The sequence below is a fragment of the Camelus dromedarius genome, chromosome 32 (genome assembly GCF_036321535.1).
Source record: "Camelus dromedarius isolate mCamDro1 chromosome 32, mCamDro1.pat, whole genome shotgun sequence".
Lineage (NCBI taxonomy): Eukaryota > Metazoa > Chordata > Mammalia > Artiodactyla > Camelidae > Camelus > Camelus dromedarius.
Genome location: NC_087467.1, coordinates 14,193,059 through 14,206,937, shown reverse-complemented (window position 1 = coordinate 14,206,937; position 13,879 = coordinate 14,193,059). Strand labels below are relative to the sequence as shown.

General features: G+C 42.3%; 1 protein-coding gene across 2 annotated transcripts in view; it reads left to right on the top strand.

The window, feature by feature from the left end:
• The window catches only part of TTC39C (tetratricopeptide repeat domain 39C), an 83,201-nt gene that overhangs the window by 40,361 nt on the left and 28,961 nt on the right, over positions 1-13,879 (top strand). For both annotated transcript variants that reach the window (XM_031439058.2, XM_010977018.3), the window contains 3 exons: positions 1,768-1,882; positions 10,071-10,425; positions 12,155-12,323. In XM_031439058.2, the coding sequence (XP_031294918.2) occupies positions 1,768-1,882; positions 10,071-10,425; positions 12,155-12,323 (639 nt within the window). The remainder of the gene's footprint in view (positions 1-1,767; positions 1,883-10,070; positions 10,426-12,154; positions 12,324-13,879) is intronic.

Sequence of the window (13,879 nt, the reverse complement as noted above, 5' to 3'; positions counted from 1 at the left end):
GATGAATTATGCTAATCTAGAAAAAAGGGACACCATTTTCTCATGTATACTTTGTGAACTATTGTTATATTTGCAAAAATCCTATGATTTCTTATATCATTGTGAAAGCATATGAAAGCTATTTTGTTCAAGTTTACTTTGTATTAAGAGTGCACTGTTCCAGTATGGAGGTTCCTTAAAAACTAAAAATAGAGTTACCATGTGATCCAGCAATCCCACTCCTGGGCATTTATACAGGGAAAACTCCTAATTTGAAAAGACACTTGCACCCCAATGTTCGTAGCAGTACTATTTACCATAGCTAAGACATGGAAGCAATCTAAATGTCCATCAACAGATGAGTGGATAAGGAAGTTGTGGTGTGTGTATGTATATATGTGTGTATGTGTGTGTGTATGTGTGTGTATGTATATATATATACATATATATATGTATATATATATAAACGGAATACTACTCAGCCACGAATAAAAATGAAATAATTCCTTTTTCAGCAACGTGGATGGTCCCTAGAGATTATATTAAATGAAGTAAGATGGAGAAAGACAAATATCACATGATACCACTTATATGTGGAACCTAAAAAAAAATGATACAAATGAACTTATTTACAGAACAGAAATAGACTCTGACTTTGAAAACAAATTTATGGTTACCATAGGGGAAAAGGGAGTGGGGTAGGGATAAATTAAGAGTTTGGGATTAGCAGATACAAGCTACTATAAATAGAATAGATAAACAACAAGGTCCCACTCTATAGGACAGGAAACTATATTCAATATCTTATAACCACCTATAATGGAAAAGAATCTGAAAAAGAATATATGTATGTATAACTGAATCACTTTACTGCTCTCCTAAAAACTAACACAACATTGTAAATCAACTATACTTAAAAAAAAAATGTGCTGTTCTATTTCAGAGTGATTTTTCATCACATAGAAACATTCTTTATGAGAAAGTCCAACATCTTAGAAAAGGTCAAAATTTTTTTTGGTTTTACTTTTTGCTTATTTTTTTATGGGTAGTCACCTTGGAGGTTGTGACTCAAATTTCAAGCTCAATTTGTGATTCCTTCAAAGCTAATTTTGGGGGTGGTGTGGGGAGAGGTAAATTAGGTTTATTTTTAGAGATGCTGCTGGGAATTGAACCCATATCCTTGTGCATGCTAAGCATGCACTCTACCACTTGAGCTATACCCTCCCCCTTCAAAGCTCATTTTTAATTTAGAGTATTTTCTCCTTAACTAATAGGTAATCAGTTCCAGCCCTCACATCTCAGTTGCATGCACCAAAGGAATGAACCCTACTGTCAGTCCTACCTGATATCATGTGTATAGATATGCCGACCGTATTAGGAAGGCAGATGGCTGCATAGTGGCTTTTCAGGTTATTTACCCTGGGACAGTGTTTTGTACCTTCAGTGATTTTTTTTTTTTGGATAAGTAAGAACTTTCACGGTTTAAAAAAAATGATAAAATGCTGAAGTTCTGTATGGGTTTTCATGAACTCAGTTTTTATCATTTAGAATATTTGTCTTTGAGTTACAGAGCTCTTCAGCAGCACAGCATAAACAGAACAAAGCTCGCCTTAGTGGGATTGTGTGGAACGAACAGGCTCACGGGCTAAGCTTGGCCTTGGCTTTCAGTGACTGCCGTGTGTCACAATTCCCTTGTGACATTATTTTGCACAGTAAAGTAATCGTTGTTTGGAAGGAGTCTTGTTCTTGGGTGTGATTTATGGTGTGTGCTTTCTTCCCACCAAACAGGTTGATGTCCGAAAATCTACCCTCTCTATGGTCGATCGGCTCCAGAGGCAGATAATCATAGCCGACTGTCAAGTTTACCTGGCTGTGCTCTCCTTTGTGAAACAGGAGTTGTCAGGTAGGCCGCACCATTGTTTTCCAAGGCTTTCCTGTTCAGTGGACGTAATTGGTAATACTCTTTTTTTAAACGCCTCGTATTTCAGTCTTTGAAAACACGTGGCACCTCTTTGGGGGTGTGGTCCTGATTTATTGCTTGAGAAACTGAAACCACAAGTGCTCAATGTGTGTTTAGCGGTGTAGTTTTTCATACAGAAATCCGTGTTTCATCCCCTCGTCTCCAGATACTCTGTCATGCTTAGAGACATGACCAGTGCCTTAGATTTTTTTTCTTAGTGGGAATCAAGTTGGGGTAATTATCCTTAAAAGTGAAACAGAATGAGTTTCAATGTAAGTTTTTCAGAAAGTTGTCATTGAAGGCCTGAGCCTGTACTAAAGATTTCCTAATATACTTGAATGACCTGTGCTTTAACAACCCTTAGTGAGGAGTATAAACTAATTTCTTACTTAATTTGCCCAAGACAGATGTTTTCCAGGATTTTGTAGCTTTAATATCCCAAGTGATAATAGACTTGGACCGAGGGCCTCAGAACTCGCCATGAGGTTAACTTTGGCACTTCACTTACATGATTTTATGTCTGATTCTGATGGCAGAAACCTGCCTCTTTGGTAGATAGGATTTACTTGAAAAAAATGAAAATTCAAAAAGGAAATCAACTAGAATTTACAATGAGCAAAGCATTTTCTTCCAAACCTTAAATGAAGAAGGGAGGGTATGTTGCCAAGTCCCAGTATACACTTTTCTTTCTAGACGGCTGGAAGCCACGTTTCCCCTCCCTTTGCTTTCTTCTCTCTCTCTCTCCACTCAGACTTGAGGACGCTTTGTTTCTGTTTGGCCCAAGTCAAAAGTAGAATGTACCTTTTCTTATGACCTCCAAAATTTGGACTTCCTGGAAATTATATTTTTCTGTGTTTTATGATTGTACTGTGGCCTTTTCTTTTTGATCCATTTTTTCTCTTTAATTCTTATCTCAGGACTCTCCCAGTAACTAACTTATGTGGTTGAGGGCTCAAAGCTCATGTGAATTTGAATGTGAATTTGCTGTAATATCATGATGTAAAATCGCCCATTTGGTGCTCCACGCTCACATGTATGTAAAAGAGCAGTGAACAGATCTGGGCCTCTTTGGTCGAGACAGAAGCTCTGATGTCTTCTGTGACGTTGGACAACTTTTTTCCTGAGACTCAAGGACTTTTCTCAGGACCTAATTTTAGCCATTAAGAAAATACCAATTGAGAGAAACGGATGAATCAAATGTAGTAAAAATGTCTGGGGAATCAGGGTGAAGGGTATCTAGGAGTTCCTTGTGTTAATCTGTCTTTCACGCGTTCATTCACTGGTCCATTCAGCAGATAACGACAGAGCACACCCAACGCCGAGCACTGTGTTACGTGAGCGCGTGTAGATGATGGTCCTTGCCCTTGTGAAATTCAGAATCACCAGTTAGTACTACTTAATTTTAAAATCACTCTGATTGTAAAATGACTAAATGTTATAGAAAATTTGGAAAATATAAAAATTTAAAAAACAAGTCATTTCTATTCTTACCACTTGGAGAAAATCCCCCCCCTTTTTTTTTAAGGGTTTTAAAGTTTTATTTTCAATTAGATAAGCCAATAAACCAATCCTTTTTTTCTCTGCCCTTCCCTTATGTCCCCCAAGTTCTGCAGAGTCGTACCTGCCAGCCTTTCACCATTATGCTCCCCGAGAAAATCACTATGGCTAATGTTCTGTTTTTATGTTTCTCTATATTTCTTAAAAAGAATTGAATCTGTGGTATTTTGTATCCTACTTTCCCTCTTAGATTATATTTCACGTATTTTTCCTATAACTCAGAGTTTCGAAATATAATTTTAAAAGCATATCAGTTTGTCATGTGAATGAGCCCCCAATTTATTTAACCAGTTCCTCTTGGGACATTCAGGTGTTCTTTGCTAATTTTATATTTTATCCATAAACTGTATTTCTTTCACAGATTATCTTCATGACCTTCTCCCTTTCTCCTAAAAGGTTGATATTAATCAATTATTTAAATTCTTTAACCCAGTTGGTCGTAGATTTTTCGTAGCGCTCTTGGTTTTTCCTGATGTTGTGTAATTTACTGAACGTCGTAGTGATATTGAAAGGAAACTGACAGACTGAAAACCTCAGATTCTAATAAACTCACGTGGTGGTCATTTGCTTTATGAATAGCTCAGTAATTTTTCAAAGAAACAACCAAAAATGTGCTTCATTTGCTTTTCAGAAACCCACTGGGTTATTAAACTCTGAAAAATTTACTCTTTGTTGGGATCCATTTCTTAAACTTCCCTGATGAATAATTTTCTTAGAAAAACTCCTTCTTGGACATGTTTGTTATAGGGGCTCCTACCACTCCTCGATCAGGTGGCACAGAAGTGGGGCGGGGGGGGGGGGTGCGCAGACTCAACCAAGCTCAGGGAGGACTGAGCCCCTGGCTGCATTTATGCTTCATACTTTCAAAAGAGCCCTTGTGCTTTATCTCCTTGAACATCCCTAATGAGTTGCGCCCATCATCTCTCTCCATTTTCCTGAACTGCTTTTTAATTTACTCTAATCCAAAGGCTTTTTTTTTTTGCAGTGAGCACATATTAATTAGTTTTGTAACAAAAAGAATTCATTTTTAAAACTGATTTTATGGCTCTTGCCACCTTGTTTTATTATGTTTCCTTTATCTCCTTTTGGACTTGAAAATCTGCCCCCTGCCTTACTCTTCTTGGCATAATATATGCTCCATAAATTTTTCTCAAATGAAGTGGTTTTCCTTGTTTTCACTGGTGAGCCAGTTGAGGCTGAATGATTTGAGGTTGAACAGTTTATACAGCTTGTTAGTGATGACAGAACCAGGACATGAGCCGTGAATTTCTTATTTCATACCTGAATCTCCAGCACTCACACCATTTTCCCATCACCTTAGTTTGGAGAGTGGTGGCTTATGCATCCAGATGGCCCAGAACTCCTGGTTTCTCAGGGCCTTCTCCCTCAGCCCCCATGCCCCTTGCTCCTTCTGTCCTGTGGAATTCGCCTCTGCAAGAGTAGAACATCCTGCTGATGACTCGCCCGCTGCTCCAGGCCACATTCTCTGCAATGCTGTTGATGCCATCAGAGCGCCCTCTCTAACACATGCCACGCCTGTGCTTCAGACACTTGGCGGTTCTGCAGCATCACCTGCAAGCTGGAATCCAGCTTCCTTCCTCAGGTGCCATGGAAGAACCTGCCCCCTCCCCAGCCACCTCTAGCTCAGCAGGGCTGCTTGCCGCCCTCTGAATCCCCGGTTGCCTGCAACCCTTGCGTGTGCCGCCCATGCTGTCGGGAGCGCCCCAACCTTCTCTTGCTCTCGTGAGTCTCCAGGTGCAGCCCGGCCTCCCTCCTTCATGGCCTGCTCTCTCTGCTCCATCATCTGGCCTTTGGCTCTGCTTGTACCCTGTACGTAGCCAGTTAGAGCTTTCATCACACCACAGTCCACACCTGTATTTCCATGTCTGCCTACAGTAATAGATGGAAACTTCTGGAGGGCTGGGACTGTGTCTGCCTGCTGTCTTTTTCCCTCCACATTTATTGAGCACTTACTATGTGTCAGATGGTAAGAGATGATAAATGCTAATGGTCTAGAGATGAATGGAATGTAGCTCTTGCCTGAGGGCACTGATGGTTTAGCAGGTGAGAAAGAGGACTAAATAAATAATTCAGGGCGAGACTTTAACCAGTAGACATATGAGTTAGTCAGAGAGGCTGCACAGGGAACGAGTGATTCCTAAACTCTGCTAGGAAAGTCAAGGATCCCCGGTCCCTGAGCAGGATTATAAAGAGTGGAAGTCTGTTTCCTTCTCTGTGTTCCTGGCACTTGCTAAGGGTCCCTTTGCCTCACACGTGATGGGCGTATAATATGAATTAAAGGGAGGAATGGAGGAAGGATGATGGCATTTGGGAATGAGATGCATGATTCTGAGCCCCAAGAAACTCCAAGAATAGTTAGGGATTGGAGAAGTGAGTCTATTAGAAATCTGTTGACCAGGGGTAAAGGTGATAATGAGGAGGTGGGCTGACAAGTAAACACTAAATCATCTTTTTTTCTTCCCAAGTCTTTTATGTGGATCACAAGAAAGGCAAAGCTGAACATATACCTTCCATTAAGTGGTTACTCAGCGTCATCCAGGACCAGTGAACAGACAGAGTGCTATGGTCAGACCTCTCACCAGAAACAATCTCCACTTAAATAAACAAAACAAAACAAAAAAAACTACAAAATGTATCCCAGGGTCCGTTTAGTGTAACTTGATATTTTCATTTTCTAGACAACCTTTGCCCTTTCCAGGGAGGGACTGCCCCCGCCCCCCGTTGTGGGGGCAGGGTTTCCTGTCTCTCCTGCACCTCCAGCTGATGGAGGCTGGCCCTCAAAAGGGAGGGCACACGGTCTGAGGTTTTCCGCTCTCTGTGCCGTCCTCCATCAGGACACTCACGCTGGCTGGATGATTTGTGTTTGCCCTTTCAGAGGAGGCTGTGCAGATTGAAGGGCCCCGTGCTCACCTGCTCGCCCTGCTTGCTCACTGGCCGAGCTGCTGTACGTCAGCGGACCAAGCCTCTTTTCTGCAGGAGCTGAGCTTCAGTCGTGGGTCCTCACTCAGCCTTTGTTCCTCCCGCCAGGGTCTGGCTGGGCTCAGGTGTTTTGGTCACAGTCTTTGGGACAGGGAGCAGGGCGAGTCCTGGGGGCCTGTTTCCATGCAGAGCTAAACTTAAAATAGTGGTAGAGACAAAATCTCTGTCTACATGCTAACTTCGTTTGCCCAGATCTCATTTTCTTATCTTTGACTTGGTCAAAACTTTGAGTTCTGTTAACCCGGCTCCAACTCGGGGCTTTAGTGCTTGTTGCTGTAGGCTCGAACATGTGCTTTTAAAAGAAACATTAGCATCTAAGCTCCCGTCTTAGACAAGAAATTAAAGATGTTGAATTACTTTTATTTTATTCTATAAAAACGAGTTTTTACCATGTTGCTTTCTTCTTCTTCTTCTTGTTTAGCTGAATTCCAAGCGGTCAGCACTGATGGATTTTTATGTTTGCTTCTATTGCTGCCATCCGTATCCATAACTGACTCTGCCTGGGACCTGGATTACCATGATTTGATGCCCTAACACTAGTCCCTTTACCCCCAGCCTTAGGGAGTCCCTGCCAGCCTCCCTCCCTTGGCTGGGCGTCAGGGGCCTCTGTCATCTGAGTGCGTCATCCCTGTGCCGGCTTGGCCCAGGGTGTCCCCTGTTTCACTCGGCCACTGAACAGCTTGTCCATCTGCTCCTTCATACTCGCGCTTCTGGAATGCTGCCCTTCCCTAAGTGCTTCCTCAGTAAAGGGACAGTAGCCCCGGAAAATAAAGGATAAAACGGAGTTCAGTTTTTCCTCTAAATTTCCAGCTTGGTGTGGGGACAGGAGGGAGTAAAGTTTTCTACTGAAATCCTGCAGTACTTATTTTTCACTTTTAAATTTATGCGTTTATTGCGTGGAAAATAACTTCATGACAAAAAGGAAATAAAAAAGGACAATTCACTCATAATCTCAACATTGTTTTCACTTTTTTATGTATGACCCAATGGAGCATTATATGCATATGGAGTCTTATGTCACACGCTGATTTTTTTCATTTGTTTTATTTTGTAATTTTATTGGCCTTTGGAGGGCTGAGATTTGTGTCTTACAGTTCATTTATCTCTCTCAGGCGCCAAGCATAATCATAGGCACATGATAGGAACGTAATAGCTGATTAATGTTTTTAGAGTTTTGCAGATTTTTTTTTCTTTTTTTTTCTGTAGCCAATTATTTCTTTTTAATTAGATCCAATGGCTTGTGTGTTCCCAGGAATACATATTTTAGTTTCCTTTTTCTGTTTTTCTATTCAGTCTTTGGCTTTTGGGATCATAAGTGAGAGGCATCTTTCTTACTGGCGTATTGAATTAACCTAAACACTTTGTTAGCATACCAAGAAGTTTCAGGGTTTCCTCAAACCTTTCTTTTTCCCACAGTACTTCCATTTGGGAGGGGAGAAGTCATTGTGCCTCTTAAAGGCAGGATCTATGTCTTATTTCTCTTTGATTCTCCTAGAACAGTGTCTGAAATGTAAAGTTTGTTCACTAGATATTCTTGTTAAATTGAGCTGAATGAAAATAAATTGTTTCAGACATGTATTACTTTTATAACAAGTTATAAATATAACCCCCCCCCAAAAGAAGCTTCTGTAGGCTAATTTATCTTGCTGCTTCACCATGTCGCATCGCCATCTGTTCAGTGGACTCAGACTGCAGGACGTTCATCGCCCAGAACTTGTGGGATTCGTGCTGTGAATTGTGATCCCATAGGAGAAACGGTCATCATTTGCCAGAAAATTGATGCATTTAATTAAAATAGTAGCTTTTGAGTCCAAGGATTGGGGGTAGTCCCAGCACCACCGTGAGGTCCAGTGATTTGCAAGGAGGACTCAGCGGGTGGTCGTACTCATGGCTGTGATTGGTCATAGTGAAAGGATACAGAGCAGAATCAGAAAAGGCAAAAGGCACCTGGGTGAAGACCAGGAGACTCTGCCACAGGCTTCCCAGGGTCCTCTCCCAGTGGAGCCACGTAGGATGCACTTAGTTCTCTGGACAGTGAGCTGTAACAGCACCTGTGAAGGGTAACCCATTGGGGAAGCTCGGTGACTCAGCACCCAGAGTTTTTACTGGGGACCCACCATGTAGGCATCCCCTGCCTTGCACATGCCCAACCTCCAGACTCCCAGAAGGAGAGCAGGTGTCCAGCATAAAACGTTGTGTGTGCAGACCACGTAGACACAGTGAGCCACTCTTGCCGTTTCTGGGCGTGATGAGAACCCTCCCAAATCCAAGTTCCCAGAGAGCAACCAAGGGCCGACCTTGTAAACAGGCCTCTGACAGGAGAGCAGGAGGCCTCGCTGTGTTCGCTTTCCTGCGCACGCACGTATTCTTCAGTCACTTTCAGTGTAGGGGTTGGACTTTTATAAATCAGATTTTGTGTTATGTTACATATTTTATGAAACTGAAAAATAACTTCTTCTCCTGCTGTTGTAAAGGGCCTGGAAGCCTGGGACAGTGCATGTTGTGCTTTGGGGTCGGAGTACCGGAGCCATGTTGGTAACGGCGGGTAGGCTCTCTCCAGTAGCGACAAGAGAACCCTTGTTACAGAAATTCCTCAAGTACATGGTGATGCTGCACTCAGATCAGCACGAATGCACTGACTCCCCCATCCCTTCCCCATCACAGGAGAGGGTGAGGCAGGACCTCAGGGCTTGCCCAGGAGGGGCTGCTGGGATGTGGAGCAGGGCGGATCCACATTCATCTCTAACCCGTCCGGGACACGTATTCTCAAGGTGGCTCTGTTAAGAAAAACTGGCCTAATGGGAAATAATGGAAGTGGCTTTAAATTTAGATTTTCACCCCTTGGTGTGAAGTCGCTTCTGCGTTGCCAGCCTTCCTCACCGGAGCTCCATGGGCTGGGACAGCCCTTGTCATAGACCAGATAAAGCCAGCCTGGTTGGGTGTGGTTCCGCCACGAACAGGCATTGGATAGAGATGCACTGGGGATCCTTTCCATTCTTTGCATGTAACACTAACGAGTTTTTTGTTAAATAATCTGGCCATTTGTTCACCCAATAAATAATAATTCATCCTTTTTGTTTTGCTTGCTATGTTTTTTGGCAAGTTGTCATGCTTGGTGTTTGGGAATAAATATAGCAGCAAATTTAGACTTAGAAGCTGCCTTTGAGGAGGGAGGAAACACAAAGTGGGCAGATTTGGGTTTTATCAGGAAAGCACCGTTATAGTTCAGGGGTGTGGTAAAGGGTTTCACGAAACACGTGGGGAAAAAGTTGGATTCGAATGAGAACTGCATTTGTTCATTCAGTGAAAGTTATATATACTGTGCCCTCGCTACCCCGTGAGGGGCTCAGTACAGCAGTGAACAAAAAAACACATGCTTCTTGCCAAGCGGTCATCTGGAGCAGTAAAAGGAAACACTGCAAATAAGGAATTTGAAGCTGCATGAAGAAGTGTCATGATAGATAATTTTTAAGAATTTTGTTTTTTCAGGTCATTCCTCAGTATCTTTATTATGAATGTAGGGAAATTACTTTAAAGGCTTGTTTTTTCATCTTTTCTCCCCTTCTCTTTATAGCGTACATAAAAGGTGGGTGGATCCTTAGGAAAGCCTGGAAGATTTACAATAAGTGCTATTCGGACATCAATGCCCTCCAGGAGCTGTATCAGAAGAAGCTCATGGAAGAACCCTTGACTTCTGACGCTGCAAATGATAATCACATTGTGGCTGAAGGGGTGTCTGAGGAGTCTCTAAACAGACTGAAAGGTGCTGTTAGCTTTGGATATGGCCTTTTTCACCTTTGCATATCCATGGTGCCCCCAAACCTGCTCAAAATCATCAACCTGCTGGGTTTTCCTGGAGACCGCCTGCAGGGGCTTTCTTCACTGATGTATGCAAGCGAAAGTAAGGACATGAAGGCCCCTTTAGCTACGTGAGTAGCTATATTGCAATGCTTTGGTAGATAATATAGTGTTGAAAGTAAGTAAACGACAATCAGAACCTTTACAGGAAGCGTCAGGTAAAATGCTCAGTTGATTGATATCTGCCATGCCTTTATGTTTTTCATGCGATGCCAAGGACCATGTTTTCAGTGTTGTTTATAAGCTGACTTTAGAGAACAGAGCACTGTTCTTAAGTCTTGTGACTTCTGTATTTTAAACAGGTAAAACGATCATAATTTATAAGCAGTTCTGGTGACCTTGACCAGTCACTAAGATTCATGGTCCTGGTTTTTGGATGTGAGGGGATATAAATTTCATAAGACTGTTCTGTGATTCTGAAATTTCTGTTCTTAAATCCTTATGTTGGGTAATTTTCCTTGATGATTCTGGTTAGTTCCATTGATCTCTCGCATGTGGCTTAGATACTTTGTGCTTTTCAGCTAAATTGAGTCATATTGTATTCAGGCTAAACTTAAACGATTATTTAAACAGAAGAATGTGAAGTTCAAGGCTGATAGAATCATCCAGGGCAAGGATTCATCCATTTCCTCATCAATTAAAAATCATTTGTTTTTCTTCCCCCCCAGTCTGGTAAATACCCACAATTTGCAATTTGAATAACTTTTACCAGATACTGGATGTCCTTTGACATTACACCACTTGTCAATTTTTCCAAAAGATGTTGATGTCACAGAGAACCTTAGTGAGCTGTATTTCTACTTATGTCAGTATTGAAGATTTTGGATGTTAACTCTTAGTTGAGGTCATTAATTTTTCATTGCAAAAATGTTCGGGTCTCCCCAAACTCATTATATTACACAAACAGTGGTCCTTTATTAATTTGACTGAACAGATTTGCAACTTGTGATAATCTGTCTTTTATATCTTAATAATTTCTGAGAAACGAATGGATTGAATAAATAATGTAAATTAGCCTGAGCTCCAGAAGAGAACCAAATTTATGCACATGCTGGAAGCATACATTTACATAAAAATGTTTGTTGTGTTGGTTAAACATTTTTGTTTCATTAAAGCTGATCCCACTGAATCTATTTTGTTTACTTAGTTTAACATGAGATTTGGATTGAAAGGGACGCGTTTGAAGTGAGAGATTTTTAAGTAAACTTACTCATTTGTTTGGTCTTTAAATTGAACAGCCTCAAAGGCTAGAGAAAGGGCTCTCCCTCTGGTCCTCTCACTTATTTTAACCCAGTTTAGTATAATTTTGCCTGTGGCTCCTGTATTTAAATTCAGATTCTGAGGCTGATGCTCCAACTTTTGTGAACATGAGAGAAAAAAAACGTTTTCCTTTTGCAAAAAAGTAACGTAAAAAGTGATTGTAAGGCGACAGTAAATTTGTGGTAAGCAGTTATTGTTTCTAACTTGCGCATTGACAAGGAAGTTGTAGAATTCAGAGGTTTCTGTCCGTGGCACCTTCAGCAGTCCCGCCAGAAGCCGCAGGAGAGCCCCAGGATCCTGTCACCCTGTTCTCTCAGCTGCTAGGACCATGCTGATTTAAATATTGTGCTCTGAGGTTGTAGTTTTCCAAATATGGGTGAGAGTAAAAGGGGGAAAGGGACCGATTTTACTTCTTCAGAGACTGCACAGTGAGCTTTTGGAAGGGGTGTGTATTGGCAGAGCACATGAGGTTATTTTAAAGAGTGGAAACACTGAAAGGAGAGTCAAGGCCGCTCACCATCTCTCTCCCTCTTCCTTTAGATTAGCGCTGCTCTGGTATCACACTGTGGTCCGCCCGTTTTTTGCCTTGGATGGCAGTGATAACAAAGCAGGCCTGGATGAAGCAAAGGAAATTCTTCTCAAAAAAGAAGCTGCTTATCCCAATTCTTCCCTTTTTCTGTTTTTCAAGGGACGCATACAACGATTAGAGGTACGGTGCCTTCCCCATCTTTTTAAAACATGAAGCCTTCTGTTGATGGAATCTTTAATTCTCACTTGGGGGACTAATATCTCAAGGAACCTGAATGTCAGAGGACTGAGGAACATCTTGTTTTTGCGCCTTTCACTGCATCATTGCTGCGGGAGCCTCTCCCAGGAACCCGGGATGTTAGTTGGTTCCCTTCTGTTCAGCAGGGGTGGGCGCAGCGGGGCTGAGATCCCTTGGCGGTGCTGGGACAAGGTGGTGCGCCTGAGCTGAGGGCATCGGAGCCCTGGTGGGGGTGTTGGGGAGGGGGTTTCATTGTAAAACACAAAATACAATTTTTTTTCCCTTCTCTGGAGTTACTAATGATCTATTTCTAAATGTTCATCCTGGCCGATAATAGATTTATACATGAGTTATTGCCCAAAATGTCAAGGACAAGAAGGCTTTGAACAATTAGTAGCTGGTGTTGCTTTTTCCTGCGCTTCGTTTGGCTGGGTCCTACCATCCCACTGGATCCCTAGAACAAGCCCACGATAGGGATATAAAACCATCCCCTGCATTTTACAGAAAAGATAAATAGGGATCTTAGCAGGCTTCACGTGACCTCTGAGCTCACCCAGCGAGTGAGGCCAGGCTGTCTTGTTCCAGAAACAGACCACGCACTGGCCTTAGAGGAGGTTCTGCTTCCCTTTCCACCTCTTTTTTGTTTGCTTGCTTGAGGATCTGAAGAAAAATGAAAATCTTTAAGAAATGGATCATGCACGTGAAAGAAGGCGGCTGTTATGTGAGGTGCCCCACCCACATGCACACCTGTGTAACTAGAGCACATCAGTGCGAAGTTGAGTAACCTCTGCCCTCAGGTAGCCAGGTGTTGTGGGCGATGCTGAGAGTCAGCCCCCCTCCCTGCAGACCCCGCGAGGGCTTTGGAAGATTTTTGCCGAGGAGTGCTTTCACGAGCACGGGGAGGGTGATCTGTTCGCTGATTTTTCTGTTGACAGTGGAGTGTATGCTACTTCCCCAGTCATTTCTTTCTGTCATGATGTGCTTTAAGTCGAGGACTCCTTACCTTTGTCTGTGGGAATTATATTTTAAAGATTATACTAATAAGTCACAACTGGAACAACACAGAAAGCTTCCCAGGATCTGAATTACTTAAACCCACGGCTAAGTTATTTTTCTTCTCATTACCTTGAGATTGTCTTTCTTTGCATTCAGGCTCATGAGCCTTCAGTGACGTGTCTCCTTTTTTCTCTTGGCTATCTTCAGTGTAGTTCCGATCAGTCTCCTGTGCAATCTTGTCTGTCAGTTAGTGTTTTTTTTTTTCTTTCAAGCCCAGGGTTATGGTCCTACATATGGGGAAGGATGTTCAGGCTATTCAAGTTTGTCTGAGAATTTTAATTGAGTCAGCCTTCTCACTTCAGTGACCATTGCAGGTTAAGTGCTTGCTTAGATGTAAATTTCTTAAAATTCTGAGTAACTCTGAACGTGACAATCCGAGGTTCAGTGTTCCAGGGAGACTCACCAAGTGGGGGCGAGAGCCTGGCGTTTACGGTTGTGTGTGA